This window comes from Carica papaya, chromosome 4, assembly GCF_054855325.1.
Source record: "Carica papaya isolate Zhongbai chromosome 4, ASM5485532v1, whole genome shotgun sequence".
NCBI classification, from domain to species: Eukaryota; Viridiplantae; Streptophyta; class Magnoliopsida; order Brassicales; family Caricaceae; genus Carica; species Carica papaya.
The window spans coordinates 31,142,834-31,170,705 of record NC_142312.1 but is presented as its reverse complement, the minus strand read 5'-3'; the positions used below and the strand labels follow the sequence as shown (position 1 = coordinate 31,170,705).

General features: G+C 35.3%; 2 protein-coding genes across 3 annotated transcripts; one reads left to right on the top strand and one right to left on the bottom strand.

The window, feature by feature from the left end:
* The first annotated feature begins 3,248 nt into the window (after positions 1–3,248).
* LOC110819287 (Protein kinase superfamily protein) lies at positions 3,249–24,748 on the top strand. 2 transcript variants are annotated; one of them, XM_088218987.1, is made up of 21 exons: positions 3,249–3,456; positions 3,916–4,201; positions 7,102–7,158; positions 9,002–9,029; positions 9,146–9,268; positions 10,922–11,033; positions 11,264–11,301; positions 11,411–11,464; positions 16,638–16,706; positions 16,889–17,005; positions 17,106–17,174; positions 17,335–17,414; positions 17,663–17,791; positions 17,867–18,134; positions 20,442–20,534; positions 20,629–20,796; positions 21,555–21,685; positions 21,790–21,892; positions 23,914–24,038; positions 24,131–24,313; positions 24,438–24,748. In XM_088218987.1, the coding sequence occupies exons 2-21, from the start codon at positions 4,107–4,109 to the stop codon at positions 24,475–24,477; spliced, it is 2,082 nt and encodes a 693-aa protein (XP_088075113.1). In that variant the 5' UTR covers positions 3,249–3,456; positions 3,916–4,106; the 3' UTR covers positions 24,478–24,748. The 2 variants fall into 2 exon arrangements, with proteins under 2 accessions (XP_088075113.1, XP_088075115.1); XM_088218989.1 differs by lacking the exons at positions 3,249–3,456; positions 3,916–4,201; positions 7,102–7,158; positions 9,002–9,029; positions 9,146–9,268 and adding an exon at positions 10,524–10,542.
* Positions 24,749–25,021: 273 nt separating this feature from the next.
* PRA1.H (prenylated RAB acceptor 1.H) lies at positions 25,022–27,871 on the bottom strand. Its single transcript, XM_022048398.2, has 4 exons — positions 27,361–27,871; positions 26,851–26,987; positions 25,576–25,647; positions 25,022–25,428 (listed from the first exon to the last, which is right to left on the bottom strand). Exons 1-4 carry the CDS (start codon positions 27,777–27,779, stop codon positions 25,364–25,366), a joined length of 693 nt encoding a protein of 230 aa, XP_021904090.1. The 5' UTR covers positions 27,780–27,871; the 3' UTR covers positions 25,022–25,363.
* Between the last annotated feature and the right edge of the window lies 1 nt (position 27,872).

The following is a 27,872-nucleotide window of genomic DNA, read 5'->3' as shown; positions in this document are numbered from 1 at the left end:
TGCATGTTATCAAATCATCCTATGAAAGTTTCATCCATTTTGGACATGTTTCGAGAACCTTAGGTGTACAACCTTAAGTGTAAGCTAACAATGGCAAACTACATTTGCCTTTTGATAATGTTTCGAGATGACTTAAAAAAAAGGTGGAAGAAAAGTTATATGATATAATACATCGAGGTACGAAATTTATCACAATTGTCACTAAACGCGAAAATAAGACATTTTAGAGGTTTTGTCTCTGTCTAATACCGACTTCATTAATTGTGTTGTTTATAGAAATTGAAAGAATAACTATAGTAACAAAAAAAGAACTCATGTACTACGATTGTAATCCGCTCCTATATCCCATTTTTAGTCCGAACGCAAATTTACACGTTCGATGATAAAAATAAAAATATTAATTATTTAACTAAAAAATAATATGTTGAGAAAGTTGGGTTTGAGGATATTATAAGTGAGAATAATATTTCAAGGTTCAAAAAAGAAAAAGAAAATTCTAAACAGGCCCATCGAAAGCCCAATTCTAAATAGGCCCATCGAAAGCCCAATTCTAAATAGGCCCATACAAAGCCCAATTCTAAATAGGCCCATACAAAGCCCAAATCTAAACAAGCCCATATAGCCTAATTCTAAATTGGCCTTCATATTTGCCATATATATATATATATATGGCAATTACACACACACACACACATATATATATGTTCAAAGTAAGTTGATTGTATACATAATTTTTAAGATAAAACATAGTTTCACTAATTCCTCCATGCATGTTATCAAATCATCCTATGAAAGTTTCATCCATTTTGGACATGTTTCGAGAACCTTAGGTGTACAACCTTAAGTGTAAGCTAACAATGGCAAACTACATTTGCCTTTTGATAATGTTTCGAGATGACTTAAAAAAAAGGTGGAAGAAAAGTTATATGATATAATACATCGAGGTACGAAATTTATCACAATTGTCACTAAACGCGAAAATAAGACATTTTAGAGGTTTTGTCTCTGTCTAATACCGACTTCATTAATTGTGTTGTTTATAGAAATTGAAAGAATAACTATAGTAACAAAAAAAGAACTCATGTACTACGAATCATTAAAAAAAAAAACCCAATGATGGAAGGTGAATTGTTGGTCAATTACGAAGTGGTCATACGAGAGAAGTGTATGCATACTTTGCTAAGGTTATGGAGGAAGACCTTTATATAGGCAAAGTATCATAATTTTTCTTAAAATATTTTCAAAATATTCTCTAAGATATACATAAATATTTATATAATCAAGTCACATCAATAGATAGATATATTAGGAAAGAAAATATATATAGAAACTTAACATTTCCTCATCAAATTATGTCCAAAATTCAAAAAAGGTATGTAGTAAATAAGATACATGCATATAGTAGACCATACATATATGTACTTACATGTACTTTAAAATTCATGTACTTATTTAAGCATATATGTACCTTAATATAAATGTGTAGTGAGAAAATTTTTCATATATTAACAATTCCAAGAAAAGCTTGAGGAGAGAGAAAGTGGATGAGCACTGAGAGAATCATTATAGAAGTAAATTGGGTTGAAGAGAGAGAGAGACACTTGTCGAGGAGAGAGCTCGATAAAGAGAAAGCTTTAAAAGTTGGTTGATAGACCTTTAATGAGAGAGATGCTTTAGGTGGAGAGATGCACGTTGAAGTTGAAAAAGCTCGATGAGAGAAAGTTGATGAAGTTGGGGGTGCTATTGGCGTGAGAAATAAAGAGAGACACGAGTGAAGAACCATCTGGAGGCACATGACGCACATTTAACCATCTACAGGTAAAAAGTGATTTGAATTTTTTTTTGCAATTTTTTAAGTATGGAGTAAGTTGAAAAAAAATTTATAAGAGTGATGAAAATTTGAACTAACCATGTAATAAGCTAGAAAATAGTTTCAAAGCCATTTGTATCATGATTTCAAATCTTTTATTGTAAGGCTAGTAATAGATTTTGGATTGATAAAGGTGTAAGGCGTGTGTGAGGACAAGATAACCTATAGAATGCAAGGAGCTGAGTTCGACGAAGGTTATGAGTGTCAACTGAGGGGGAAACTATCTCCCAAAACTGGTCAAACTGATAAGGAAGAAATTTTTATTTTCCTGTCATCAACAATCAATTAACAGAAATTAGTTAACTAACAGGTAACTAATACGATAAAACCTCTTTATAGTTTTCAAAAGTTTTAATCAAGTCTATTCAATTTCTTAAAAAATATCATATAAAAAATCTACTTATGATAATAGATTTCTCAATTCAAATTCTTCACTCATATCATATTTTGCGACACACCTAAGACTAACTAAATTTTATTATTGTGAGTTATATCCAGAGATAACTTTTTGCTGAGCTCAACTCACTTAATCTAACCTGTCTAAACTCAACTAATATATATATATATATATATATATATATATACATATTTTGTTAAAGTGTAGATTTGAGTTTGATCGAGTTCGAGTTTATAATAGGAACGAGTTCAAATTTGATCATTTAAAACTCGTCCAAATCTGACCATATATATATATACATGTAAGTTTTGATTTTTTGTTATCATAAATATATTTATATTTACATAAATAAATAAAATATATTATATTAATAAATATAATTCTATTTATATTGATAATATAATTAACATTTATAATAATATCTATTAAAAAATATATTTAATTTTTATTAATAGAAATATAGTTATATTTATATTAATATGATAAAATGATCGATTAGTTCTGAATCAAATAATCCGTAAATTTGTTACGGTCTAAATAAATTATTTTAAAAAAATTCAAATTCTCTTTGAATTTGGAATGTAATCGAGTTTATTTTGTATAGTACATACTATTATCATTTCTAGTTATATTCGACAAAATTTATGTACTAGTAAGAAAATCTTTGCTCTACCAAATATGTTCTAAAGTTGCATAATATACTATATAGTATACATATATGTACATATTTATATATGTACATATATATATATATATACATAGATATATATTATTTTTCCTTGGAGTTATTGCCTTTTTATTTGTTTTGTGAGAGCATGCAAGGGGTTACGGGAAAGGCTTTTTTTTGGGAGAGGAGTGTGGGGCCCTTCAGTCAACTACGAAAGGAAGGCGGGTTGTATTCAAGAGGCGGGTTGATACTGAACCCGGAAGATGAATCGGGTCATGCCCGAAATTCGTTTTCACTGAAAACACTGATCAATGAAGAGACAATGGATTGAAAAACAGACAAAACTCCATTAACAACACTCGTCTCTTTCTCTCTCGATCCCTTGTTGCGCTCGAAGCCCTCTATGCAACACTGTCCCTCTAAGAGAGAGGGAGAGAGAGAGACACGGAGAGAAATTTCTGGAGAGAGAAAATTTAGAGAGAGAAAACAAAAGATCTACGCCTTGCTCCGTCGAATTAAGAGGTAAAGGGGGGGAAAAAAGAGACGAAAAACGATTTAAATCTCTCAAATCTCTGTAAAAATCAAGAAACTTTTAGTTTTGAAACTAAATGGCAAAAAACTCAGGTTCCAGGTCACGTTTTCGTTGTTGTTTCGCTATCATTTAATAGGCGATATCGGGGGTGGGGGGGAGTCCTAAGAATTAAATTTCTGCTGCGCTGTCACTTCAGCAAATCTCACTCCTTCACCTAACAGGAATTCTGTTTTTTTTTTCTTTTTAATTTTCGGAATTTATTTTTAACATTGCGGTTGCTTTGCTTCGAGTGTAACTATGAGCATTGTGATTTATATGTCCTTCATTTTGATTTTCAGATCTTGAATTGTCGTTGGCTTTTTGGGTTGGTGTTGATTGCTTGGTTTATGGTTGTCGTATAGGTGTATTTATATGTTGTGTAATGTAATGTGTTGACAATGGTGTTTCAGGATTGTTATTGAGGCCAATTTTGGAGTGTATAGATACCCATTCTAGTGAAATTGGTTTTGGGTGTCGAAGAATGAGGGAAATTTGTTGATATTTGGCTTGAATTTGCGCATGGCTTTCTTCATATTTCTTGCATTTTGATTTCTGTCAAGCGTGTCTAGAGAGAGAGAGGAAGATCCTCTTGTATTAAGACATGGATGATATTGCGGGTTTAGCTGAAGCAGCAGGGTCAAGATTTAGCCAGTTGGAGTTGATTGGTAGAGGATCATTTGGCGACGTCTACAAAGCGTAAGTCATTTTCCTTAGTTACAATTTCACATTTTTTTAGCACAGGAAGGCTATAAGTGAAGCTGACTTACTGTTTTCTTTAATGCTTTCCTTTGGCTAATTCTACATGAGCATTGCTATGGTGGAATAATTGGAAAGAATTTGTTAATAGCAAATTTGAGCGCCTTTGAGTTCTAGGATGTGTCTCTTACGCACATAATAATCAGGGTCTTTGAGGAAGCATGTTTTGGGACATAATGTATAATCTCACTGTGCACATGGTCTTTCAGAAAAAAATTTAGGATAACTATAAACAGAGGAAGGTATGAAATGGGTGGCTGGTTGGTTCGGTGCTCGCTTTTGGTATAGAAGTGCCTAGGATTGAATTTTCTTCACACTAGTAATCAGGGTTCAAGAGAAACAAGATCATTGTCTTCCCGTTCTTTGGTCTATCAGCTGTTGTTGGCCTTTTATGAATCAAATTAAAATATATATATACTAAAAGAATAAGGTAAAATGTTTTAACTGCTCAATAGTGATTTTCATCAACAAAAGTTTATGATGCAGAAACATGTAATTGCTTACATTTTTAATCTTGGCAAACAATTGATTGTGGGATGTAATACTCAAAATTTTAATTTTATTTGATTAGTGAATCTACTTATGTTATGATTGAGTTAGCTGGACCTTGGACTGTTGGACATATATTGAAAAACTACATAATTGATATGCATTATTATTTTCTTTTTGTAAAAAAGCATTATCACACCTGGATCTTTCTTCTTGGGTTAGTTTGATGTGATTGATTTAGTCATAGTCATCTTTATTATGCAAGCATTATTTAGCTCTTAAATGCATCTTTTAGCACTTATATTTGCTACTTAATGACCATTAAAAAAATTTGCTATCATAATGTGACACAGAATGACTGCTAATACAGAATCATCTCGGTCTAGTGAAGGAAGTAATTTTCTTCGATATATATAAGAAGGATCTAGCTGTTGCACCTAATACTCAGAAATTCCTTCTAGAGAAAAGTATCTGCTACAAACATTTTCCTCATAGAGAATTTGTTATCATTACCATGTTTAAAATGAATTGGGAGTGAACTTATGTAGCTTATTAGGATAGTAATTGGAGGGCCAAATGGTTGTATTTTCTTTGTGAAACATTGTAATCGAGAATGCATTTGACGAATGTTTATGAGCTAGGGAAGGACAGGGAAAAAGTCATTTGAGTTATCCTATGAAATGAAGCCCCCAAAAAAGGAGAAAGAAAAGCCTAGAAAACGATTAGTGAACCAACCTATAGACTTCAAAGCTGCTAGTCTGCTACTGGGCGACAATTCACTTTACAGTTTATGGATGATTAATGCTGGTACTTAATTCAGATGGCAACATATGCCATTTTCTTCACCTGTCTAAAAATATTTTAATTAAGGAAAAAAAAAGTGAAAGGTGCCCTAGCTCTCCAGTTGTGCCACGATAATCGAAGAATGACTTCGATTGATGATGTCTTGAGGAAATTGACTTTTTCTCAGTTGGTTGTAGAAAAAGTGTTAAAGAGAAAAGTTTTGACTCGTAGGTCCTATGAATTAATGGATCTATATCCTGAGCAGCAGTTTCTTTTTGAGAAGAGAAAAGAAGCTCGCATAAATAGGGCACCATGGAGGTGCAACCTGTGTACATCTTACAATGTAGAATCAAAAGACAAAAGGTCAATGTGATCAACAAATTAGCATCATCTTGAGTACGGAAGTCCTTGTATAAAATACTAGCTCGAAACCAAGTGATCTAAAATACACTCAGAAAGGAGGTGGAGTCATCAAAGGCTTTTCTGTTTCTCTCTATATAGGTGACTCAAAAGGTAGCACTGGGAATGAGAGCAAAAAACTTTCCCTTCAATTTGGCAGCCAGCTGACCCCTACCAGCCCATAAGTCACCCTTAACCAGTCAATGTACCACCCAACTGAGGTTCATTAACTTGAGAAAAAAATGTCACTGTCTATTTCAAGGCACCAAAGAAGAAGGTTCACTAATGGTCCAAACAGCATTATTTATCTGCATATTTTGTGTTTATTGCGGAATGGATTGGTCGTTTGTGCTCCTTTTGTCTTATATTGCTGTTTTTGTTGTCCTAGGCAATCATGAACTCTTTTGCCTATGCTTCCTAGGTGTAAGTTTACTGGAGACATTGAAAATATCACATTTATTTGTTTCTTCATAAATGTTTATTGTAGCTTAGCTCTTGACTTATGTCCTGTAAATCCCATAATTGTTTCCATTTTGGATATTATGCAACTGTGTCTTCAGTGACCTTATTGATATTTTGATAGATCTGTGAAGATTTTTGTATATGGTTGCACCTTCTTGGTGCCGTATGCTATTTTTTTTTTTGTTTGGAATAACAAATATAACATGTATCATTAAGTATAGGCACCAAAGGGATGCAAACCCATGTACATAATTATTTTCAAGTCAGTAAGGATATCAATTAGTTTCCTAAATCTTCCATGTAATACAATGGCTGAACCATAACCAAAAAAGCAAGGGTCTGAAACAATTTCTCTTGACTTCTCTCAATACCGTCTTCTATCATATCAATAACTCTTTTGTTTCTTTCTTTCCACAAAACCCAAGTTATTGTAAGTGGAATAAGCCCCAAATATTTTTTCCACTCGACCAATCCCTTCCATACCTATAATTCATCCCTTTCAGTGCCGGCCATTGCCCAATTAAATTCAAGAAACCCATATGGTAGAGACCACAAACTATGAGTTTTTATGAAATTAAGTATGGCTTGCAAAATGATATCTTGAATTTTTATTCCTTGTTCAAGAAAACATTATTATTGAATGTATACATTTATCACATTGAAGACTGTTTTGCACTGATCTGTTTACCCCCATTCCTGATTTTCAGATTTGACAAGGAGCTTAACAAAGAAGTCGCAATTAAAGTCATTGATTTGGAAGAATCGTGAGTATACGGGGTTGTTTATACCTTTCAATTTCTATTATCCGTTATTATAGTCTTTGGAGCCAGAACCTGATGGATTGTTACTGGTGACATATACTTCCATATGATTATTTTCTTTTCTTCTCTTGGGTGGATTTTGTTGAATTCTTCACTTATAACTAAGTTTTTATAGATTGGTTGCACCCCCTCGGTACTCATTAGATTAGTGTTTTTTTTTCCTGACTAGCCAGCATGAGGGGTTGGTTTGGCATAACCGTAACAGTGATTCTACGGTGAACTAATAGCAATTCCATCATCTAGTAAAGAGAAGTATGGTGATAAACTTTTGTCATATCCCATGTTGCATGGCACTTAAAGATGGTTAATTACTTCTATCAAATATGACTGAAGTATTGGAAGAAGATATCTTCATACCCAACTGGGATTTAGTTGTTGTCAAAATGTTTAAAGATTCTACCTAGTCAGAGTTATCAATCCAAGTGGTGTTGGTGAAAATCTATCTTGACGTCTGTGCTCTTCTTGTCTATAATAGGGAAAATGGATAGGCTAAAAGCAAAACTTAGTTCACCATGACACAGAAGAAAAAAGGATTATAATGAACTAAGGTAGTGGCTATTTGCAATGTCATGCCATTTTTGTACGGTAGAAGTTAACATAGGAACATCTAGTAACATGTTTGGTATTTCAAAATATGTTACTAGACAGATTTTTGCACTATTAATTTGGTACAAAATTTTTACTGTGTAAATTCTAGGACAACAACTTTACCTTGCTGCAAGACAAAAAGAAGAGCCAATGATCTCCAGGAACTCAGGATAACTCAGGAGCACTCCCGAGACTTTGGTGCTCTCTCAGGAGTCTGGACCATTCTCGAACCCCAGTGCTGTCCTGAGACCCGGGAGTGTTCCCGGACCCTATTGCTGTTCTAGGACTTAATGTATCTCCAGGCCCCGACATAATGTGGGACCCTGGCACCTCTCTTGGACTCAGCAACTTTATTGGAATTGTAAAACATTCACATGAGTAGGTGCTACCCTAAGGCCCGGGAAACGCCCTTGGGACTCTTGGTGCAGTCCCAGAACTTGGGCACTATGCATTAGTCATCTGAGAAATATAATACATGATTGGATTCATTGCTTGTCTCTTCTGTGGTGCACCAAGAAAAGGACAGCATGCAATTTCTTTTATACTACCTAATGTTATGTTGTTCATTTGTCTAGTATTCTAGTCTAACACTATCAAATGTTATCTAAAGACATGTATTGATGCAATTATACTGGAAAATCTAGGTTTCACTATTTGATCTGCAACTCATCTGTAGGAGGTTACAGACATTGTAGGGATCTTTTCTTTTTCGAGAATTAGAAAACTGTAGAAGAAGAAAGGTTTTCAATAATGCATTTGCTACAACAGTGTTTATATCATGCATCTTGTACAACCCATATCAATATATTTCATTCAATTGATTATCACATGTTTTGGTTGCTTGTATAGATAGTCTTTTTAGGCCTATGTTGCAGCTGCTGGATGAAGTACTATTCCGATGGTTGCTTGTTTTGGATGTATTCCTCTGGTGCAGAAAAAAAAAAGAGCCAAGTTTGTGTAAAATGATGCATTTGTCAGTGTCCAAACACACCACGATGCTCTTATCTTTTGTTGAACTTTGCAGTTAAATGCAATTTTTTTTCTGTTTCCTTTTATGGTTGCACATTAGATTTAATTTACCGTCAGCAGCTTAGACTTTCTTCTTCTAATGCTTTGGAGCATGTAATGTGCTTCAGTTGTTGATCTAGTATTCCTGCTTCGCAAGGTATGTCTAAATTTTCTTTTTCTTCATGTTCAGGGAGGATGAAATTGAGGACATTCAGAAGGTATAAACTCAGCAGATTCTTTTGAAGTTTCATAAATAGTTTACAGCAATTTAATTATTCTTTATTTTTTAGAGAACAGTGTAATGAAAATATTGCTCATGTCATTTTTATGACAGGAAATTTCGGTTTTGTCACAATGTCGTTCTCCATATATCACTGAATATTATGGTTCCTATCTCAACCAAACTAAACTATGGATAATTATGGAATACATGGCTGGTGGCTCTGTTGCTGACTTAGTGAGTTACTTGCTTCTAAACTTCTATGTGTGCATTGCCTAAAATTCAAGTTCCCATTTTCTGAAGAGGATTTCATAATCTAATACAAGCTTTTTGTTGTGGCATTTTTTTTTTGTTTTTTTTTTATTTTTTTTATTTTGTGTAATCAAATGTTTCCTGCAGAGACATGACTGCTCAATTTCAGAACTAAGTTATCATCTTTAGTAAAAAAAGTTGCTCTATATGACATTTTCTGTATGTTCGAGATATATTTTGCTTTCACCTAGTTTTTTTTTTGTTGGGTTCCAGGTCCCTCCTTTTCTGAATGCATGCTATGACTTATCAAATGGATTTTGATGTTACTGTTTCTAGTGTTCCTTAAGTTGAGGGAAATTTATTTAATAGTTTCCTTCTGTTGTTTTGATAGTGATATTTAGTATTATGTGAGTGGAAACTCTTCAATTTAGAGCCTACCCTTGTTATAGGATTTTATTTCATTTTCCAATAATTTTTTTCTAAAACAAATTTTCCAATATGAAATTTGGCTTTGCTTTTTTTTTTTTTTTTTTGTTTTGTGTGTGTGTATGTGTGTGGGAGAGGAGCTGAGCCTTCAATGGTGTTTCTTGCCTGACCACCAAAGGGGAGCTTCCATGCTCTCTTGCAGGCTGCATTGTGATAATGGGTGGTGTGAGAGAAGGATGAGGGCCTAACCTGCCATAACAATGCCACAAAGCAAGTAAATTCAGGAATAAAATAAAACTGGTTTTCATATAGTTGGAGCAAGTATGGGCAAGGATTCCTCAGTCTCCCCAGAATCTGGGGTAAAGGCAGTTTTAATCAGTTCTTCTTGGTGCAATTATTGCTCCTCCAATTCGTGATAACTGATCAGTAGTACCTCTTAGTCCTTTTTTTTAACCAATCTCACTCACAGTTCTACTGATCAGGATGTGGTATTCACCTATTATTTTTTGGAGGTAAACGTCTATGCTTAAGGTTTTTGTCTGAAAAATTGTTTTTGGGTCAAAACAAATCATTGCTTCAAGTGGCGTAGGCGCTACTCTACTCTTTCCCCATTTGTATGTGTTACATCTCACTGTTATTTTGCGTTGTGGTTTGGCCTGGAGTATTTGGACTACTGTTTGATACTTTCAGTAGGGTTTGTCACCATTCTCTTGAGTGCTTTATCTCTTTTCCCCTCTAGGAGTTAAGGAAGGAGATGTTGCTCTGGAGAGGTGTTTTGTTTGCCGGCTTGTGGATGCTGTGGTTGGAGCAATAGGGAGCATTTGAAAAATAAGGTTTATCTTATTTTGTTTGTCTGTGATTGAATGACTTTCTGGGGATCTCTCTGTTAAGGCTCATCACGCGCATTTTAGGGATGTCCCTTTTTTACTTGAAAGACAATAAATGTCTTGTCACTTGCGATCACTTTCTTTTTTTTTTTCTATAAACAAAACGAAAATTGCAATCATGCAGTGTAAACTGCTGGCAGGATCCAAGGCAAGATTATAGTGAGAGTTGTAGATTGAGTTGCTTTTGCTAAATTATGTACTTATATGTGTGCTTTGACCATGTGCTAAACCTGAGAACTTATGTTCTGGGTAATGTTTCTTCCTGTTTCAATCAATATGGTCCATTGTTTCTCTTTAAAGCTAACACAAATGTTTACTTCTGCAGCTCCAATCAGGTCCTCCACTGGATGAGATGTCAATTGCTTGCATTTCACGTGATTTGCTGCATGCAATTGAGTACTTGCATAATGAAGGGAAAATTCACAGAGATATCAAAGGTTTTTTTTTTCTCCTTAACATATTTAAGAATCATTGACATAAAGATTGGGAATTCTTCAGCATTTTTGGCTCTAGAAAATTGTTTTAAAATTATAAGCTGTTCTTGGAAATTTTGTTTCTTATTTCATATACACTGTTCCTCATTTGAGGCTTCAGATTTCGGAAAGTGTAGTTTGCTTTACTGAGTTCAAGTAACTGTGGAATAACAATCTTCTACTAATTTTGGCAGCGGCAAACATTTTGCTAACGGAGAATGGTGATGTTAAGGTATGGTTGGTCAAAGAGGATTCTAAGTGCCTTCATAATTTGTATAAGTGAGTGGAGTTGCTTGCATTTACTTCTGGTGGTGTAATTTCAATTATTGACTTCATAACAGGTTGCAGATTTTGGGGTTTCTGCACAATTAACAAGGACAATATCAAGGAGGAAGGTACTATGTTTTTCATGTTAACCATTTGTTACTAGTCTTAGCTATCTTTTTCTCATTCCACCTTTGCTTATGAGAGTCATTTATTCAATGAGTGTGGTAAAAACTTCTATTGGAAGCCGTGGGCATTCACTTTTTGATGGTGAGAGATGATGACCTTTTCCATTTGAAAGAATGAACTCAGATTTTTACCACTATATATTCCTGCTTCCATATCTTCAAACTATCAGTCAACTTGATATTTGATTATGAAATAGCTTTGTTCTGATATGTTGCAGTGTTTGTTTGTAGTTTATGGTAAATGTTCATATGCTCTTTTTCTTCCCCCATCACCCTTCTCTCTTTTTCATGCAGTGGAAGAATCAAATAATGTGTTTATTATTGAATAACGGGATCTTATTTACACAGCTTTAAGTATAAGAAAGTATACCCTAAATTAATTACATAGGTGTACTTTAGTATTATACCTTTATACATAAAATTACGCATGTACAATTTTCAATAATCTCCCTCAAGCTGGTGAATACACATTATCCACTCCTAGCTTGGTAATGATTACTGGGAACAATGCAAAGTTCAAGCCTTTAGTAAATACATTTGCGACTTGAATATTTGGTAGACATGTAGGATGCACATATCAAACCATTATCTATTTTATCCTTGATAAAATGTCCGTCACCTTCAATATGTTTATTATGTTATACTGTATTGGATTGTGGGCGATGCTGATTGCTTATTTATTGTCAAAACAAAGTCTTATCGGATCATCCCAGTTGATCCTTAGGTGTTCCAGGATCATTTTTAAGCATAACAGTTCACAGACCCCGTGATTCATTGCTCAAATTCATTTTCTATGCTAGACCTACACTAGCTCTTACCACCATATTCTGTTTTTTGCTCCTCCAAGATATGTGCAATAATCTGTAGTAGATCTTCTATCATTATTCATTCAACATAGTCAGTGTTATTATAGGTTTAAAAGAGTAACATGTTATTCTTTCTGAACATGAAATCCTTTTTTGGTGTTTCGTTTAGGTAATATGGCACTCTCGATGCTACCTGTAAATGCATTGATTGTGCATAATTGACTTATAATTCTTATTACATAAGTAATGTCTGGTTTTGTGTGTAACAGATAGATAATTCTTTCAATTAGTTTCTAATAAATTTCCTTGTTGAATTGTTATGTCTTCCTTTGTTAATCCCAGTTTATGGTTGGGATCAATTTGTGTGTTAAAAGGTTTGCATGCTAAATTATTAATATACTTTTGCTGTGAGATGAAAATTATGACTTTTAAATAAGTCCTTCAATTCTAAGGAAGTATTTTAGTCTTCTAGGTCTTTAATTTCAAATTCTTTGACCAATCATGGTTTGAGCATTAATTTCTCTTTTTCATCATCATGTGTCACAATTATGTCATTGACATAGACAAGGAAAGCTGTAATTCCCCCTGAATTTGAGTGCTTGATGAACATAGTGTGGTCTCCTTGACTTGTAATGTATGCCGTTGTCAACATCATCTTTGTAAGTCGTCCAAATTATGTTCTTGGAGACTATTTGAGTCCATAAATAGTATTTTTTTATTTACAAACTTTGTTTGCTCTTACAATTTTTGTGAACTCTGGTGAGATTCATATAAATTTCCTCTTGGAGATCTCCATACAAAAAGATATTATTCACATTAAATTGTTACAATTGCTAATCAAAGTTGGCAATTATGGACAATATGACTTGGACTATGTTCACCTTGACAATAGGTGGAAAATTTTCTTGATAGCCTATCCATGTTTGGGTATATTCATTGGCCATATTCTTGCTTTGTATCTCTCTATAGTACCTTCAACTTTGTAATTTATGATGAACATCCATTTGCATCCCACAAGTTTGTTTCCCTTAGGTAGATCCACCACCTCTCATATTTGATTTTTTTTTTTTCAATATCTGCATTCAATATGAATTATTGCATTTCTCACAAGACAATGCTTTAGACAATGTGTTAGGGATAAATATTGTATTTAAACTCATAAAAAGCTTTTTGTGCAATAGAAATACCTGTCAAATGGCACAAATTTTGAAATTAAATTGAGGGAATGTTTTGTACATTCCATAGTCCTTTTTGGAATTGTAATAGGTCTATTAACATCAAAGGGTAAAGGATTTTTAGAAGTTAGCTCATTCCCAGGACATTCAGATACTTGAACTTGGTTCATTTCATTATTTAGATTCTTCCTTATTGAGTACACCTGAGAGAATCTTAGGTCATGTACTGTAACTGGTGTGGGTTCTCATTTTTTGGGTTTTGGGTAACCGAGGAGAGGTAGTTGTTGTGGTGTAAAAGGCGGAGATTGTGGTGTAAGATGCAATGGAATATAAAAAAAGAACAAATTCTTATATTCTGATACAAGCTCTCCCAAAAGATAAGGTTGATTGCAGCAAGACTAAGGTTTTCAACAAATGGTACATCCACAAATACATGAAAAAAATTTTGATGGGAGAATGGTGACATTTATAGCTCTTTTGTCTGGAAAAGTATTCCACAAACACACACTTTATGGTTCTAGTTTCGCTTTGATATTGATATATGTGAAAAAAAAATATATTTAAATATTCCAGGGATAAGATGATTTGTGACACTGATATCTAGAAAAAAAAGTAGAAAAGACTTCCATGGAACTCTGAAAATCCAACACTCTAGAAGGTAGGCGGCAGTGAAAGAACTTGCTGCAAATACTGTTTAGGCACATTGTTTTAGAACAAGAAGGCTTAAGTAGTGGCAAGTAAGTGCATGTTTATTCTTTCTGTCACTCAATTTTGTTGTGGAGTGTGGACACTAGAAGACTCTTAACAACTCCTTCTAGATGGAAAACTGAGGATGGTGTTTGATTGAAAAAATCTTTAGCGACTTCAACAGATAGCAGCCATTTACCTTAATCGTTTCTCTTCCCATCAATTTGTTAATGGTCAAAATGCACCCTCTAACGGCTTCCTATCCAAAGAAATCAACTTTGAAAGAGATTTTAACCTTCCGTATTTCTCTTAAAAGAAACCTGGTACCAACGTTGTCATGCTTAGCCAGATACTTGTTGAAAGATCTAACCGAAAAGGATCCTGTAGTAGTGAGACTCTACACCGGTACCATCCAATAACACGATGGATAGAGAGCTTAGGAGATTTTCATACTCATTACCCAATCATTAAGGTTTCTCAGTATATTTACATATTCTTCCCTTTCCCCCTTTCCCTAACTCTCTGAATGATTCACTAACCACAATACTCTTCTATTTTACAAGGCAAAAATCTGAGGCTACTGCTATCTAAGGGCTCCATGTTCCAGTCATGGATCTTGCCAAAATCTGATTCTGTCTCCCTTGCCAACCCACCATCTAATGCAAACCTGGAACTTGTTCATGCCCATGCAAATTTTTGTCCATATTTCTTTCCCATGCAATCTTGCCAAGGCCCTAGTATACCATCCTCTCTCATCTGTTCCGAACTTCGCTTCTATCACTTTCTTCATAGTGTACCTTCTTCTTTCATAAATCTCCAAAGCCATTTATCCTGAAAAGTTATGCTAATTTCCACAAAAGATCTTAACTCCAAACCTCTCTGAGGTATTAGCTTCTTAATCTCATCCCAGGCTACCAAATGGTATTTTCTTCTTTCCTCCCAATCGCCTCATAGGAATCTGCATTGAATGGCTCTCAATCTTTTGGCAACACTCACCGAAATAGTCAAGGACATATAATAAATGGGTAGCTTAACCAGTGTGTTTTTTATGAGTGAGTCTCCCCCTTTTGGAGAGAAGAGTTCTCTTCCATCTTTCTAAGGTCTTCTCAAACCTGGCCATCACAGGATTCCACATCCCCACCTCTTTGTAATTGGCTTCGAGTGGTAATCCCAAATATTTAATTGGTAATTTTACTACTTTACAACCCATAACTTTCTCCTGTCTATCAATATCTTTCTCATCACCCAGTCTAACTAGCTCAAACTTGGTTAGATTAATGCTGAGTCCCGATTGAATTCTCATCAAAATACACCTGAGATTGAGCATTGCCCGCTCGTCCAGCTGACAGATAAACATATTATCATCTGCAAAAAATAAATGAGTTACCTCTTCAGCGTGTTTCTCTGCTCCCACTTTAGGATCTCTGAATAATTTTAACTCCCTGGTTCTTATTAACATCTTATTTAAAGCTTCCATTACCATAATAAAAAGTAATGGAGACAATAGATCCCCTGTCTGAGACCTTTGGAAGTCTTGAAAATAGAAGATGGACCTCATTGACCATAACCACAGAAGATGTGGTGGATATGTGGGACTTGGTCTATCCGCACCATTTTTCCTCAAATTCCATTCTCATTAGTAGATAATCTAAAAAGCTCCAATTTATATTATCATACTCTTTCTTCATGTCAAGTTTACATGTGACCCCTTTGTCTTCCTGTATAACAATTCGTCCACCATGTCATTAGCAACAAGTGCAGCATCAAGAATTCACCTGTCTCCCACAAAAAGTATGTTGGCACTCAGGTACCACCTTATCCATTACATTAGACATTCTTTTGGTGATTTGCTATGAGCTTGTAATGCTTCTAACTTAGCTTATTTGGGCTAAAATCCTTAACATTGCGTGGCCCTCCCTCCTTAGTAATGAGTACCAAAAAGGATGAGTTTAGAGATCTAACAAAGGACCCAAATTCGTGTAGTTCTTTAAGGAGTTCTAGAATGTCCTTCATAATGTGCCTACATTCCTAAAGAAAGCCCATGTTAAAGTAATCTGGGTCAGGAATGTTGTCCCTTTTGCACTACACTGTGTTGGACCTTGTCCCTTTTATTGGCCAAATCTTTTTTTTCTCTTTTGAAATAATAAAATCTGGCAAAGGCTTTTTCTAATAATGTATGTATATTTACATTTCCTCATCAAAGCGTCTCATTAACTGCCTTGTGCAGTTATGTAACCGAATTGGACACTACTAGATGTGTACTGTCAATTTGGCCACAGGCATGATGAATAACTTGTGTAAAGGCTGACTGATAAATATTGAATTATTATAATGCCATTTTGAGGACATTAATCATCAATTGTATTCTTAATGACAACCAACAAGTACAATCAAGTTTTGCAATTATGTCTTTCTTCAGTGATGCACTAATGTGGTTAACAATTCCAGACATTTGTAGGAACACCATTCTGGATGGCACCAGAAGTGATTCAAAATTCAGAAGGTTATGATCAAAAGGTATAGCTGCTTGTGACGTCTCATTGAAGCTTCTTTAATTATATGCATATATATTCTTGCTGCTGAACTTCTCATCTTCTTACTGTCCCTCTCTCTCGCATATTTGTCTATCTACCTGGCACATGCATACACACAAATTGATATGTCTTGTTATAAATATTTTCTTAATTTGTCTGGTGCAGGCAGATATTTGGTCTTTAGGAATAACTGTGATTGAGATGGCAAAAGGAGAACCGCCACTAGCAGACCTTCACCCTATGAGGGTGCTCTTTATCATTCCTCGAGAAAATCCACCACAGGTTTCCGCAGCAAAATGCTTGCTAAAAAGTGACACATTGCAGATGGAAATATCAATTTTTTATACTTAAAAGTAATTATGATTCTGGCTTTATTTTCCAGTTGGATGAACATTTTTCTCGCCCTATGAAAGAATTTGTTTCATTGTGTTTGAAGAAAGCACCTGCTGAGGTGAGTATTTCTTCTGTCCATCAAATTTTACTCTTTCTGTTCTGTCATTTTTCTTTTCTAGAAAATCTTCTGTTGAGCTTTTCAGGAAGAAAATATTCTTGATGATTCTTTTTCTTTATTCTCTGTGTCTTCCCACACCCCTCCAATGGTTTTATTTCAGAGACCAAATGCCAAGGAACTTCTGAGGCATCGTTTTATTAGGAACGCCAGGAAGAGTCCAAGGCTTCAAGAGAGAATAAGGTTTGATTCATAGCCATATGGTTCTCACCCTCTTAGTGTCTAACGACTCTTGTTGTTTCTGGTTTCCATGTATCTGTTTGGTTATATATGAGATGTTGACATAAATTTTACATAACGCAGCTTCAGCTTGCTGAACATAAGGCATATGTTCAACAAAAAATGATATGTTTGTTGCAATGTAAACAAACTACTTAATAGGTAATGGTGCTTAACATCTTGTTGATATACTGCCTCCTTTGACTTGATAGAGAACGGCCAAAATACCAACTGAAGGAAGATGCAGGAACTCCTAGAAATGGTCCAAAAGCTCTTGGAGAGGCATCGGGTACTGTGAAGGTCACAAGAGATGTGAGAGGGGAAGAACTTACTGGAACTAGGTTGGTTTATTCTGTTGATTGCTAGTGGATTCTTTTTTTGCAACTGAATTCTGAATGAGTTGTAATCTGCAATAGTCAGGGGAAATCTTTTAAAAATGCTGGCTGGGACTTTAGCCTTGGTGGCTCAGGGAGTACCGGAACTAGTCAAAGTGCTTCAAGACCTCCTCAAATCAGGGAAAAGAAACTGGAAGTTTCTTCTGCTCAGGTTACGCAAAGAAGATCTCAAGAATATGGTAACCAACTGTCACCTTCATCTGGAAATGCAATTAATGAGTTCTCTGAGGTTTCTTCTGCAAAAGGAGATTCCTATCTTGATCAACATCAGGATGGTTTATATGAAGATGTAAGGGGTCTCTCTCTCTCTCTTTCTCTCTCTCTGTGTATAGTGTGCATGTGAATTTTGGATGTTGCATATTGATGGATGAAAAACCAAATAGTTTTTTATATGGACCCAGCATTTAGGCTAATTTGGGTATATTTTGGCTCTTGTTCATGATATGTTTGTGCTTGTTTTCTATGAAAATTTTTTAAAAACTTATCGAACATGATATTGCTTATGTTCTTTTTCAGAAAAAATAAATAAATAAATGTTATTAGCTAGGCCCTGAGGGACTTCTGCTAAATGCAAGGGATTACAAATCATCAGAAGACAAAAGGTTTATAAGGTTCACGGATTCATTTCCATCTTTTTTTATATTACCCAAAATTAGAGATAGGAATAAGGTTGTGGAACTTCTTCTTCCATTTACAAACTCTCAAGCCCTAACATCCCATACTTGTCTGCCATTAAACCTAAATTATTGATGACAAGTTGAAAAGGCTAACCATAGAATCTCACAATCTTTTAGCCTGAACACAAAAGAAGGAGATGATGATTTAGTGAATTGTACTCCCAAGGACACAAAGGCAGCTCATTGACAATAAGTTTAGCCCTATTCCCTGAGTATATATCATAAAACATCCCCCAGTACAACCTAGGGGATGCCTTACTCTTCAGAGTTTGCTTCCACATGAATCTGAAGGTCATTTCATTGTGAGATCAAAGATTATTTTTGTACAAGGATTTCATTGGAAATTCGGAATCTTTAGAAAGGGACCACACAGGAATATCATTGATGGAAGGGATCCCCCTGCACTTGGCTAGAAGGGCCATCAATTCTAGGAGATCAGCGACTCCTAGTCAATAAGGTCCCTTGACAATTGAATAGTCCAAATGTCCCTATTGGTCAAACTGTGTTAAATCACTACCGGCCACCTCATTGGCATTTGGCCAAATCAAAATAGTTGGGAAGACACTGTCTGAGGGATATTTTCCCGCTATCAGGCAGCAGTCCTCCTAAAAACTCATTGCCTTACCATTGTAACCTTAAACAAGATCTGCCTATGCCTATAGATAAGTTAAATCTATCTGTTTTTTCCTTACTGTCTCAATGCATGAACTACTTATTTGGCCCCTAAAATACTTGATGAGGCTTGACCGGTCATTAGTGAATCAACACGAGTTGGTTCACAAGCCAATCTGCCTTTTTTAGTCCTCTAACCTTGCACTTCAGTTCCTTACTTGGCCTGGATCACCTTGCATAGAGATACCCTTGCGTGTCATGAATCTCCACAACTATTTGGCTAGTAGTGATTTATTTAGGTCAGTCAAGGATTTAATGGCAAATTCTTAACTAGGTTCCAAGAGACCAATTCGTTGGGACACTGTTCTTCTAGGTCACCCCGTTAGAAACGAGATTGGAGAGACTCCAACAAAATAGCCACCTTGGAAAGAACAGGGAAGATAAATAACAAGTATTTGCTAAATTGGATAGTTCTTGATGAGAGTAAACCTTCCACCTTTGGAAAGATATCTCCCTTTACTTACCGATCTCTTCTCAATCTTCCTAGTCCGTTCCTAATGCTACAATCTTTTATTTTCCCAATGCAGAACATAGGTAATCCAAAGGGAGCTAACTAATTTTAAATCTGAGAACTGTATGCTACAACCCTCCATGTCAACACTTTCCCCAAAAGATACCACCTCAGGTCATATTGCTAATGTTATGCAAGCCATCATTAAAATTTGAGAGACTGGACTTTCGACCATAAGCTAGGGATTCTTCTGTTATTTAGATAATTTGGGGATTTCTCATCATGATATTGTTTGAGTTTTTTGTTATAACATGATGTTACATTATTACTTGTGTTAGGCACTACTAATACTAATATGCTTAAAGTATAAGGTAAAGGATTCTCTGTAATTCTCCACACTGTTAAGAAGCTAAGCAATTCCGTCCAATTTTCCACTCTTAAAACTGATATTCCGTCTGTTAAATGTGACTGGTAGTGCGGTAATCATCACTTGGATCAGATAGAGCTAATTAAATTTGGATGACCTAAGGCATCTCAAAAATCTCCACTTTCTATAAGAATTGGCAAATATCGGTAATACCTGAGCTGATCAATGTATAATTACTAACATTATGTAATTTTCTGTCTACCATGCAACTCTTAGGTCCAATTTCTGTTGACTAAAAAAAGGAGTTATGGTAGCTCAGTAGCTTGCCCTTGCAATGCAATTAGTGTTGAACTATCTGTATGATTATTTATTCAATATTACATATGATATAAGGGATTTGTGCTTGATCTTTGGAATACTCAATTCCAGGATGAGTTGTCTGTGAGTGGATCAGGAACTGTTGTTGTAAGATCTCCTAGAGGATCTCAGTCATTTGCTCCATTTCGTGATCAAAGCTCTTCGGTATGGTGTCATTTAGTCATTTTAAAATGTGAACTTGTTATTTCCTTTTTGTCTGCCAGTTTTTTATTTGATCAGATTCCAATATTCTCTGTAGTCTGGCTGCCTGTATGCTTCTTTTGAAGATACTTCTACTAGTGGGACTGTTGTTTTCCGTGGTCAACATGATGATTCTGATTCACCTCGGACTCCAAAATCCAGACTAGGAAAACAAGAGAGAACTTCAGATGCTTCACTTGAAGACAGTGCAGCAAACCTTGCAGAGGTGTATATCCTATTTTTAATGGATAATCTGTTTTTGGTTGTTTGCTAATGTTGTGAGTAATTATTTGAGTTAGATAAGCGGACAACAACCTTCCTTTATGTATAGTAAAATCTCTACCAAGTATATACCAACTCAGTTATGAAAATTCAAAATTCTAATTGTAGGGTTGTAAATTTTCGGAGTTAAAATCATAGAATACATTTTTAAAGGCTAATCCCGTATCCTGTATCTTTGTAGTTCTACTTTCCTTGTCTGCTCTCTCTTGCCTCTTTCTATATCTTCCTCTTTTCTTTTGAAATAATTTTATATCTTCCTCTTTGTTTGACTGTCTTCAATCTTTTCTCTCAACTTGGAACAGTTTTCTTTTCTAAGACTTCGCTTTGAATTTTGTCAATATTGTTTTTAATTATGTCATGTCAAAGTGGTCCTAAGTTCACACTTCAGGTGTCTGCTGCAGGTTGGCATCTTATTGAGCCAATCGCATGTCAACAATTGCTAAATGCTATTACGTTCAGCTTTTTACCCTAAAATCAACTCATTAATCATAGAGTTCCGAAGTGACTGTCTTCAATTTTCAAATCTTACTTGAAGTTATATTCATGGTATTTTATTTAAAAGTTGGATTCAGTTTCTTTCCTAACAGCTTCTAGATACTTTTGTGGTCTGAATGTTCTTAGCGTATGATCTAGAGTATCATCTACTTGTTTTATTTTTATGGCCTTCTGTTTGGTTGACTATTTTTTCCTTTTCTTTTTCAGGCAAAGGCTGTAATTCAAGCAGGTTTGAGGAAAGGAAACGCCAGAGAGAGGTCTGGATTTGGTAGGATGAATAATGACGGGAAGGATAACAGAAGAAGAGAACCAATGACTGATAGTTCTGATTCGTCCAGGTAGATCTAATAGCCAATTTGGTACTTCTATTGTGTTTTGCTTGAAAAGCTTCTGGAGTACAGCTCTAATAGTTGAAGAATCTTGCAAATAATTTGATGTGCAGATTGCTTCCAAGATCTCGCCAACCTAGTGATGAAGAAGACAGTGCAAAAGTACTACTGTCATCTGCTCCATTATCAATTTTGCTTATTCCTTCCTTGAAACAGGTGCACAGACAGATAATGTCATAGATAAATTTGGCAACATTTGGCTGATATTTAACTTTTAGGATTATGTGTGTTTTATCAACATTTATCCAAATTTTTTTTCTTGTGCATGTGAAATGCAATGTGGAAAGTCTTGAACCTGCTTTAAAACTTTCTCACCTAAAGAGAGGATGCAGAACGAGTAGCAGTTAAATTATCTTGTTGTTCATAGATAGTTTAGATATAGAGGAAATTTATGTGAGAAACAGAAGAATAAAGATAGGTAGAGGAAATTAGAAATCAAAGTCAAGAAATATAGGAAGAAATGGACTAAAGGCAAGTTAGACAAAGTAATAATCATGAGAACAAATACAAAGAAAGATAATAGCGAATAAAACTCTAAAAGTTTAGTGCTAGCTGCTAATCTTTGTACAGACATCACCTACAACTAATATGGAAAACTATAGAAAAGGTATTTAAATTCAGAAGATTCTAAATGACTTAAAGTTTTACAAAGAGGGATTGAAAGAAAAAAATATACAATCAAGGAGAATAATATCCTCCTCAAAACAATCATAAATAAAGAAATGCAAACAAATGATACTCTTAGCTGCTATATATAAAAGCTTCCCAATTTCGATGGAGGTCATTGATTCTAGTGTTAGAGTCGCATCCATGTGCTTAACACATAATGTAGCCACAAAAGTGGTCCTATCCCACAGCTCTTGGAAAATCTGACAATTACTTGCGAGCTAAATGCTCTATAAATCAGGCAAAAGTGCCCTTCTGCAAAGGGGTTTATCATCAACATCCAGACCCTCCCCCTTTAGATAAAAGTTTGAAGCTCTCCACCATTGGAGGAGTCTCCCAATACATACCAAAAACTTTTGCCAATTTCAGGCAGAACCTCCGAGATTTATGACAGTGTGAGAACAGGTGCGAGTGGAGTTGTTTCTTCCCCTGAAAAGCACATCACACATATCTAGAGAGAGACGCAGTGGGGTTGGCGGACTTTGAGCATCTCGTTCGTGTTAAGCTTCCGATGGATGGTAGTCTAAGTGAAAACCTTAACTTTTGAAGGAGCAAGAATTTTCCAAAACATATGGCCTAGTAAAGTGGGTCATTGTTTGGTTTCGAAATTAGGTGTTCAAAGAAAGATTTACATGTGTATATGGCTGAAGGTTCCAAGGTCAATGTCGTAGTGTCAGATTAGGTATTTAATTTAATGGGTACCAATAGGTTCAAAAAGTCTGTCAAGGTCAAGGGCTTTGTTGGTAGCTACTAGCCCTTTTGTAGATATTAATTACAACTAATATGAAAAAGAGATTCTAATTTCTATAATACTTACCTACTTAAATAGGGACTAAAATATTACAATGGCTGAGTACTAAATAATTTCCACATGCTAAATGATAATAATAATTAATTATTAAGTAATGATTTTTGCAAATAGTAATTATCTTACTCTAAGAAAATAATTTGTTACAAAAAATTTCTTTATTGAAAGTTTGTTCCAAAATAATATCTTATTCTGCATCAAGAGGTCATGCAAAATTAATGGAAAAAGAAAGCATTCAGTTACAAAGGACGTTTTTACGAAATAGCCCAAACGCTTTCTGTTAATCTCCATCAGATTTAAAGTTAATTGGACAGAAATACAAGATTCATTTTCATATCCATGGCTCACCGTTAGTACAAGATTGCTACAGTCAAGGATTTTCTCTGTTCCCTCTTCCTCCTTACAGTTGTTAGTCTTGTTAGAGAGTAGCGATTTAATTTATAGTCAAACAAATGCACTGTTTATTCTTGAGGTTGAGTAGAAATAAGAACAAATAGCATAGCAATGAAGTGTTTGAGAAAAAAGTACAAATGGAACCATTGTGGACAACAGAGGTGCCTAGACATGCGTCTGCATGTGTGTGTTTGTCATGCCAGTGTTATGTACTTCTGCCAGTGCCTTCAGGCATAAATTATGTCCTTAATACCAGGCCATTTTAATTTTTTATTTGTTTTTACTTAAACATAATTACTATTATATATAGGCTGTTGCTGGCGATTCAGAAGGATCAGTTGTGCAAGCTGTTACTGGGTCACTTATAAATATGGAGCGTGTAAAGCCTGGATCATGTGAAGCTTTCATTGTTAAGTTGCTCGAGCAATTGGCGAGGTTCAAACCTTGTTTTAATAAACAGGCTGCTTATATTTTTTTATGTTTCTTTCCTGGATGATTACCTGATGAAAACAAGAAAATCTGTGCAGGTCCAAGGAATCTTCAGTGAGAGACATACAGGAGCTGGCAGCTCGCAACTTTGCTAAGGGCAAGGCTCTGCTTGAGGAAACAAGAAATGCAAACGTAGAAGTTAATACTAGGAAAAAGCAACAGAACAAGGACTTCCTTTCTAACGCCAACTTGAGCCCGCTCGCAAGATTTTTACTCTCAAGGTTTGCCAATGAACATTTCTGAGTGTGCATAATTTTGATGATATAAATCGGAAAATATCATTGTAGCGAAAATGGTCTATGTATCGAGCTTTAATGAGAACATTTCTTCTTTTGTTTGATACAGATGGCAAGGTCAAGTATCGCGGGATCTTAACCCAGCTTAAGAAAAGATTTCAGAATGGCCGCTGTATTGGCAGTATTTATCACTGATATGCATTGATTCTGATTTGGTTGTACATAACATTGTAAGAAATTGTGTATTCATATTCCATTACCCTAGTTTTCCTATCTTGCCATTTTTGTTCTGCAGTGGCAGCATTAGTTGTGTAATTAGGGATTTGCTATTGTTGTTGTTATTATTATGATTATTATTATTACAGTATCGATGTAAACTTACCAACCATCAATTCCATTATCAATAATCATCTTTTGGCATGATTTTTTGTGGTTTATTATTAAAATCCTATGATAATAACCAATTACCTGGAAGTCAGAAATTCTTAATGTCCCTATTTCTTAACTGGTTGTAAAAGGCTATTATTAGTAGGTGAATTCGTGACTGTAAAATCGAGGAATCTTGGGCTATTCGGTAACTCACATTCGATTCAACTGTTCAAAACATCTGTCTTTTCCCCTGCACCTCAGTGGCATTTTACCGGTGTCATTCACAAGCATGTCCTCTCTTGCATCCCCTGTCAAGGTTACAGGTTATGGCATTAACAGGCACAAGTTTTATTAGATTATATAAAATTGAATTCGATGTAAATACACATCGACTTATTCAAACTCAATTCGCCACTAATTTCCTCTGCCAAACACAAGTACCTTCGAGCCTTGACTTAACCAGGGAGAGACATGTTTCAACATGTCGCTTCAGATCTATTGGCCAAAAGTTTAATTAAAACTAACTCTAATTCGACAGCATCTTCTGTACACATATATGCAAGAGGGTAAGAAAGAATTCTGAGGGAAGTCCTTAATCTGAGTATTGTTGTGACAGAAACTACTAACACCTATGGCCATAAAAGCAAATGCTTCGATCTTCTATTTCTATCTCTTTCGAGAAGGTTTCTTTGCAGGAGTCAGCTTCCGGAATGCAGCATGCAGAACCATCACTGAACAGGATACAGAAATTATCAGCTCATTTCACACAAAGAAACACTAGAAATGAAAATAAAAGTAGAATATACGCTGGATACCCCGTAAAAGTGTCACAGAAAGAATCCACAAAAATGAAAGCAAATGAGAATGTGTGCTAGTACCTGTGTAACTGACACCAAGTGTAGCAAAGAGAGCAAGCTGGAAGTTCACACATATGAGAATAATCGCCGTAACTGCAAAATATGAAATGCAGTTATAGGTTGATCAGGAATACATTTTCTATTACCTATCAGTTCAATTCCTATAAGCCTAAAGCGAAGTTCCAGCTTACCTTAAGAAGTTCTTGATCAATTTAAATTGATCTTCGCTACTTCAGAATCTTCAAATCCAATTAAAAGATAACGAGGTCCTTAAAAACCTACCACAGCCTCCAATTTAACGGCTTAGGCTGCATAATATCTTTGGCCATTGAATGCCATATAAAGATAAGTTTCTTGACAAGGAACTTCCTTGCATGTTTAGGTTCTCAATATCTCACTATGGCAACTAACCCCATTTCGTTCACGTGTCAGTGGCTTTAGGGTATCTCTCGGAACTCTATAATGGTCAACAACCTTGTTGGACAGAGCAACAACAAGCCGAATACAGAAATATCCAGTAAAAAGAAACAATATTGGTCCAAAATTTTTTCAAAAACACCTTTTTATAAACACGAAAGCGTCATGCTGAAAAAGGATAGGTCAAGAAAACCAATTTCAATAGTCTGTATCAATTTATAGGAAAGGGTCCCCAGCAAAATTTTGCATTTCTTCTCCAGGACTGATTAAACCAACTAATCTTAAAATAGGTAGTCCTTCTCTTTTCTCCAACTAATTTTATGCTAATTATTCTCTTTTCTCTGCGTCAAGTCCTCTTATTAGCTACGTAAATCCTTACTGCTAAATCTCTCTCTCCAGAAACTAAAATCAATTATGCCGACCTAACTCCCCTTTCTCCCCTTTTTCAGATTTTTGTTTCCAATGATCAGAAATCATTGCCATAAGCTGGTTATCTTTCATTTCTAACGAACCATTACCATAAGCCGATTATCATTCATTTATAACAAAGTTCAAATGAACTGAAATCCTAAAATCCGTAATCGTTTGTTTTCCTTTCAAGTTTTTTCCTTTGCAGTCATCTGTTACTTCTAAAATCTATGACAGTGAGAATCTGAGGATCCAAAACACTTTATGTGCTATATCACAAGCAATTACTTACGTAGCACATATGATTCAGGCTAAAGACGCCTCTTTAACGGATTTAAGAAAGCCCCAAAACAATATATTTGTAGCAATAATAATTTTGGTTTAGTTCTGTAGTAATCATTATTTTCTTTGTATTGCAACTAGACTACAACAAGATCAACAATTAGTACCAAAATTTGATTGAAAACTCACCACATTGAGCAGTGCGAATCAAGACCTGCCGAAGCACTGGGTACTGATCTAATCCCCATTTATCACTCCATAACTTGAAAAGGTCCCAAAGAACCAAACTTCCTATCAATCCAACGAGAGAAAGTGGCATCTGATACCTGTAAATACAGTAACAAAAAGAGAAGATCATGAAACAAACAAAAGAAGAAAACTCTCATTTGACAAATAATTTTTTTTTTCTTAGAAATTGTATAACGAAAGCTATGGATATATGTATTAACAATACCAAATCACAATAAATTTCGGCAACACACCTAAACATAATAACAGAAGGAATTATAAGAAAAGCAAAGAAACAACAAGAAACTTAAAAATCAGATTTTGATGGTCCCAAATTTCAAGACTTCAACTTGCACAGCAACCAGACGAAATCACTGAAAGAAACTAAACAATTTAACAGTAACCTCAAACTCAGTTGAAGATGTATGAGAGAGAGAGAGAGAGAGAGAGAGAGAGAGAGAGAGTTAATACAGAGTGCAGGCAAAGAAGAGAAGAGAGAGAGTGGCGTAGTTCCTCGCAAATCGCTTGACATTCTCGTGGACTCGCATTCTAGCCTGTGAAGCCGAGGATGGAAACGAGTACGAATTGGACGAGCCGAAGAAGCCGAGAGTCCAAGAGGCAGTTTCGCCGGAGAAATCATCGGTGGTGAGCTTAGCAAAGGGATTAATAGTGAAGAGCGAGCAGAAAGTGACCAAATACGAGAAGAGAGAGGCAACGAAGCCGTTTGTAAGTGAAGGAGGAGAATTAGTTTCACCGCCGGCTGTTGTCGCTGCGGCAGCTGCAGCGGTGGTCCTGTCGTCGAGTACCTCGAGGTGGCCGGAGTCCCGGAGCCATGATTCGAACTCTGAGTCCGGCACGCTTAAAGACAATGGGTTCGATGAGAACACCATTGCGCCTTAGCTCCTGCAATTCGGTAACCACTATATATATTTTACAAAAGGAAAGTGTAATAAAAGATTTTTCTTCTCCTCTGTATATATATA

What these genes read in the sequence shown, in the direction of transcription:
- LOC110819287 (XM_088218987.1), top strand. Translation starts at nt 4,107, where the DNA reads ATGGATGATATTGCGGGTTTAGCTGAAGCAGCAGGGTCAAGATTTAGC. An exon ending in AGGATGGTTTATATGAAGAT is followed by an intron (nt 18,135 to 20,441) that starts GTAAGGGGTCTC and finishes ACTCAATTCCAG; the next exon opens with GATGAGTTGTCTGTGAGTGG. An exon ending in TTGCTCGAGCAATTGGCGAG is followed by an intron (nt 24,039 to 24,130) that starts GTTCAAACCTTG and finishes AAATCTGTGCAG; the next exon opens with GTCCAAGGAATCTTCAGTGA.
- PRA1.H (XM_022048398.2), bottom strand. Translation starts at nt 27,779, where the DNA reads ATGGTGTTCTCATCGAACCCATTGTCTTTAAGCGTGCCGGACTCAGAG. An exon ending in CTCTTCTTTGCCTGCACTCT is followed by an intron (nt 26,988 to 27,360) that starts GTATTAACTCTC and finishes CTGTATTTACAG; the next exon opens with GTATCAGATGCCACTTTCTC. An exon ending in ACTTGGTGTCAGTTACACAG is followed by an intron (nt 25,429 to 25,575) that starts GTACTAGCACAC and finishes TATCCTGTTCAG; the next exon opens with TGATGGTTCTGCATGCTGCA.